The sequence below is a fragment of the Achroia grisella genome, unplaced genomic scaffold (genome assembly GCF_030625045.1).
Source record: "Achroia grisella isolate CSIRO2021 unplaced genomic scaffold, CSIRO_AGI_Agris_v1 utg546, whole genome shotgun sequence".
Classification (NCBI taxonomy): domain Eukaryota; kingdom Metazoa; phylum Arthropoda; class Insecta; order Lepidoptera; family Pyralidae; genus Achroia; species Achroia grisella.
The window spans coordinates 4,774,210-4,780,385 of NW_026712931.1; the positions used below are offsets into that span (position 1 = coordinate 4,774,210).

Consider the following 6,176-nt stretch of genomic DNA (forward strand, 5'->3'; position numbering starts at 1 on the left):
AACCAGTGTGTAATTCCTAGGATCTAATAGCTAACACCTTTAATTGGGTGGATCATACTAAGTTTATGTTAATGGTGTTATGATATCTGATGTTACAATAAAGAAGCTAACAGAATATTCTAATGCAAATCTTAAGTACATTCGAATTGAATTACTCTGTTGGCTACTACTTTACTATTATATCTTTCGAATTTAGTTGGTTTGATACACATTTAAACTCAATTAAAATAATTGATACACATTTAAACTCAACTTTTTGGTTTAAAATGTAAACTTTTTACCTATTTAAATGTCATTCAGTAACAAGTATGTAAATATTAGTAATTTTCAGATTATAATAGTAGGATTTGTGAAAATAAAAAAAGAATGTATGGTTTATAAAATAATATTATATTGACTGAATTCTTTAACTATGAGTCTTCATCATCTTCATAGAGATGGTTCAGCTTTAATTCTATCTTCTTATCTGTATTAACTTGTGAAGCCCTTCGTACAACTTTTTCCTTTTTTTCTCTTTTACCAGAGACACCCACAACATATTCTGGCATAACAATCTTATTGCCTTTAAATATAGCTTTCTCATTTTCTGATTTTAAAGCCTTCTTCACAGTAATAGAGCTATGAAATATAGGCTTCTTGAAAACAACATCTGAACTTTCTTCATCACATTCCATATCAGTTTTGTTATCTTCTTCCAATTTTTGTATTAATGCAAGTGCAGTAGCAGTATTTGTTGCATCTGACATCTGTTCCGGTGTAACATCTGACAACGAGTAATAAACCCATTTATTTGGATTCTTTATGTAGTCTGGGATAGATTTTGCTCTTAAACATTCACGGATATTTGCTTCTTGTCTTTTATATATACTTTCCTTACCCCTGAATTGTTTCATTTGGTGTTTCAGTTTCTTGTAGGTTTGTTTGTCTATTTCATTATAACTAGGTGAATCAGTAGCTTTATTTGTTTTCGAAAAACTGTATTGATCTTCAGCATCTTTTAGAAGATTAAAAAGATTTTTTTGTCTTTCATGGAAAGACGACATTATTGGTGATTAATTGAATATTGTAATTTACACACAAATTTGTTGATTTTTATCTTAAAATTTTCTTCCTTGTATCTCGATGTAGTTCGCAGAGAACGGATATTATCTTATGTTCTCTTTTCATAGAACAATAAAAAAGTAAATATCAAAATGTACATCACCAAGTACAAAGCGACATTATAACTTACTCAACAAAGTACTCTTTGTACTTTATAAATACGAAAGTCTCAAACTAAACACTAAAGCTAGTTATTGTTGTTATTGAAATGAACAATTTAGATGGAATAGAAAAGCATTTCAAGCCTGAATAAAGTATGTATATAATAATAATATGTTTATTTTTGTTATGTCAAAATTTACTTTCTAGTCTTTTTTTAGTTCGAATTTTACGGCTCAGTTGAAGGCAAAAGGACTAAGCCCATACAGCCTTTGTCTTCAGTAGAATTATTAAATTCTACCAATATAGTTATAGTATAGGTATAGTTCAATTAAAAATGTTAGACTATTTACTCAAATAGTCTAACATTTTTAATTGAACTATATAAAAACATTAATTGAACTAACTATATTCTTAACTTTGTTAACTATCAGATACTGTCAAATCAGAAGTGGTACAGTCGCAGGTCAATTAATACCAAATCAGCAATTTTTACACTATATCTGCTCTTTAAAATGCTTAAACTCTATTCGTATGAATTGTTGTTATGTAATATGAAACTAATGGTAAAACAATAAAGTTTATTTTTTAAACAATCGCATAATTTAGTATATTAAGGAAACAAATTATCTTGTGAAATATCGCTATAAAGGTTCCTGTCTTTTTCCCACAGTCATAATATCATGAAGAGATAAAGAGACTCATAATAAAACAGTCCTTAATAAGAAAGGAGTCTTATTATGCGTCTCTTTTAAATTTTACTTATAAAAACTTCCACAAATAGATTAAAATAGTCTGTCTAGACGTACATTACATCAATTTATGAATGACTAGAAAATAATTTTTTAAAAAAAATATTTTGAGTAGACTACTAACTTCAATAGTTATACATATTTATCTTTTTCAATCTACCGCTCATTCAGAAAACTGTCTCATCACAAGAAGCACGAACAAAAACTTGAGTTGTCTTAAACAATTCACGTTGTTGTTCATGACTTCCTTATTTACCAAAATATAAAATCAGCGGTTTGATTTGATAATACTATTCAATCGTTCCGTATTTTAAACAAATTAAATTAATATTTTGATTTATTTAAAATTCGGAACGTTTGAATAGTATTGATTTACGATAGAATTGATTCGGAAACAGAGTGATTACTTGCTCATTGTTGTAATGTTCGTAACCTAAATATAGATATATAATATATGTACTTATTGTTTAGTAGTTTTTAACGCGGCTTTGCTCGCATTGAATCCATTAAATAAGTATCGGAGATCATTACATTAGAAATGAATCAATATGATGACTATACCTACTTTATTGTACCTAATCACAAAAATAAAAATAGCGTTGGTATGGTCTGTGAGGGATAAAAGAAAATAACTATGAATATATAATTTATAACTTCATTACTGGCTGCTAGATGGCGCTGAAGTAGCAAAATGTTGATGTATATGATTTATGTTATGTTTTTACGAAAATATTTGTTTTTGTTTTTAATAAAAATTATCCTATGTTCATTCTAATATTTCCAAAGACTTGGTACAAAATTTCATGATGATCGGTTCAGTAGTGTTTGCGTGAAAGTGTAACAAACTTGCCTATATTAGTAAGGATATATCGTTGATGATAGAGTGTCGTATAATAAAAAGAAATATCAAATTCGAAATAAAACTTTACATGCAAGTCGTTTGACGACTTTGGTGAGCATCGTATAATGAAATTAATGCCCTACAATAAAAACATCTTTAGAGTATTATGTTCCTTGTTGAGAACGTACCGAATAAATTGTTATATTATACCTATTTGAAAACTTCATGATTGGTAGTGAACAAGGAAAATATGAACACATAATGAACTAAAACTAATACAAATCTTTTTCGAGATTAGCTAATCCACCTGGTAAATAATTCTATAGATACTTTAATGCCATACCCTTGGACTCCATTACTCAAAGAAGCTTACAACAAACATTGATAAAATTACCTACATGATGAAACTCCTCTGTTACGCATGGGATTTAAACATGCGAGATACTATTTAATGTTAACCTCATACTATTTTTCAAAATGAGATAAAAATTGTATTTAAAAACGTACCTACATTAACATCTGCGTAAACTTCACTATCTTGTTTACTGAGAGCATTTTGTCTCCAAGTACTCGTGATAAAAATTAAACTTAGTTAGTTCTCCATGACTCGTGTTTGCCACAAATCTCACGTATAGTAAGAACCGTCCAATAAATGCCGTAACCAAAGTACCTATTCAGAGAAACTATTATTAAAAACAACATTTACAAATAATGCCTGATGCAAACGGTAAATTATACATAAATATCTACAACAGAGTAAAGATCTAGAGATAAAGACTAAGTCTGTATATTAAAAAAATAGAACACGTTCTTATATTTGCCTGTTTGTAGTTTTGTGCACACTAATCTTAGATACGATTTAAGCGATGTGAATGCGATTTTCACAAATGTATTTTAGCAAGTACATTTACAATTTTTGTTAATTCCAATCGGTTAACCAATAAAGAAGTTATAATGACGAAAGAAAGTTAACATATTGTGGCGAAATCATCTGGAAAGATGGTCGACCTGACACGGTATATTTGCTTTCAATGGGTTTATTTCTTCCCATTTCTAACTAAACCCTCCCCATTTATTAAGCATTGTTATGTTTCCCAAATATACACTATATTTATGTTTCTTTAATATACTAATTATTAATTTATTACGTTATTCAGCCTCGGGTCAGACGAGACATGACCGGAAACGGGAACTACTTAAGGCCACCCGTTATTATTGTGATACTTAACTATACCGAATCTTTCTATAGTGAGTTAAAATAAGTAAAAGGTCTAATAAGCATACAGATTAAAACCTCGAAATGAACAATTGCTGGCCCGTGCCACTGTTATGTAAATATAATATAATTTGTTTGCGCGTGAGTCATCGGCTCGCGAGTTGCACGCGACAATGACATAAGTACGTTGGTAATAAATACATATGTTATACTTTTTTTACTAATTTGAGTATCATAGCTGTACTAAAAAACTTGTAGTATAAGAAACCAGTAAGAAATACGGTGCCGATATCAAAATGGTGGGACGCACCCTAAATTGTTGTCAATTTAAATTTCAATATTGAAATTTAAATTGACTAAAATTCAATATCGATTAAAATAAAACCGACTCAGCTGTATAGGTAAGGTAGTTAAGTAGGTACAAATCTATAATTAAACTCTTGAAACACGTACCGTAGTTAAGTACGTATTGTAATTATTTGTTAAATTTGCTCTCTACTTTAGCGACTGCTATGAAGTAATTTAACTTATGGGGTAATTATTTATGTTATTTAACAATAAGTATCTACGCACTGTGTTATATTACTTGTATTTGGAGCACGTACTAGAATGGTAATAAGTCGCACTAGGCAGGAAATAAATAGCTGTGGCTTCATTCATTCCAAAACCAGGGTCAAATCTGTTATTGTTATTTGAGCAATATGAAAATAAAAGCATTTAATATATAATATTTACATATAATATAATACTCACAATATTACTATATTGTGAGTATTATATTCACAGAGCACATGATTCATTTACAAACAAATTTTACTAATTAGATATAAGTATGATTGATTGATCAATTTGATATCACTGGTATGACAGGTGTACTATGTATATCACTGTGTAAACTTACATTTAATAATTTTGCATACAAAGTAATTTAGCTCAATTATCAAATATAATAAAATCATCAAATAGGTACATTTCAATATCAGACAAAAATAAAGTTTATTTTTAAATTGCCTATTTTTATTTATTTATATTTTTGATTTGTGATAAGTGATAACTATATATTTATTTACCTAAAAATTAACGAATTTTTAACCGAATTAAAATTTAAGGACTACAAATATAACTAAGTTAGGTTTAGAGTAATCTTGTCACTAGATCAGTGACAAGATTACTCTAAACCTAACTTAGTTATATTTATTATCATAAATACATATCTACTTATCACTGTTTTATTTTAATTGATTTGTAATATATTCAAAACGAATTGTATCCTACATGAATTGGTGTTTGGTTGTTAATAATAAATATATGAATTAGAAATCTCTAATGAAATTGTTATTTAGTTACTGTTATTGTTGCGTATAAATGGTGTGAATTCATCGGGTCAATGAATATGTATAATTTTTTTTTTACTAAAAAAAAAATAGTGTAATAGGTGCACGTGCACTGAAGGACACATGTCTGATATAATCCGCAAATCCATTCAGCTGACACTAAACCCGGTTTACATTAAGGTGTATGATAAGGTCATAAATGAATCTTACAGTATTGTGTAGTTAAGTAGGGACACGCACGTGGTGTTATGTTATCATTTTTTGTCCTCTACATTTTACGCATTTTACCTTCCAGCTTAGAATAAAAATTACGAATAGTTATGGACAAGATATTTTATTGAAAGAAAAATGTTTAATTTGTAAAGGAAACAAAAACCGTATAATGGTTCGTATGTTTAAATAAACTGGCTTTAAAAAAAAAGAAATCAATACAGTTTCTTGCCAGTTCTTCTCAATTGAAACTGTATACTGAATGGGTAGCGGTCTAATGTCCTACATGAATAAATTATTTTTGATTTGATTTAATACGATTTCTTAACTTAAACGAAAGTGACATCGTTTTAATTAAGTTAATTACAAGACATTTCAATAACTAATTTACGCATATGGGTATCATACTATATATTTTAGTTGATTATATTATACTTAGGTAATACTTTATAACAGTACAGATAAGATGAAATACAAATACATATAGAGTAAGTATAGGAAATAAATTCTGACAAATGAAGTACTTAATTTATTTCTATTTTACGAAGATTTTAAAGTAGAATAAATAGGAAGTTAAGTATGTATTCATTATATTTCCCTGTGATGAGTTTTTTTTAACAAAA

At 28.3% G+C, this 6,176-nt stretch overlaps 1 protein-coding gene across 1 annotated transcript; it reads right to left on the reverse strand.

Annotated features, from left to right (window-relative positions):
* Positions 1–375: 375 nt before the first annotated feature.
* LOC131848261 (U5 small nuclear ribonucleoprotein TSSC4) lies at positions 376–1,404 on the reverse strand. Its single transcript, XM_059198062.1, has one exon. It carries the CDS (start codon positions 1,041–1,043, stop codon positions 411–413), a length of 633 nt encoding a protein of 210 aa, XP_059054045.1. The 5' UTR covers positions 1,044–1,404; the 3' UTR covers positions 376–410.
* Between the last annotated feature and the right edge of the window lie 4,772 nt (positions 1,405–6,176).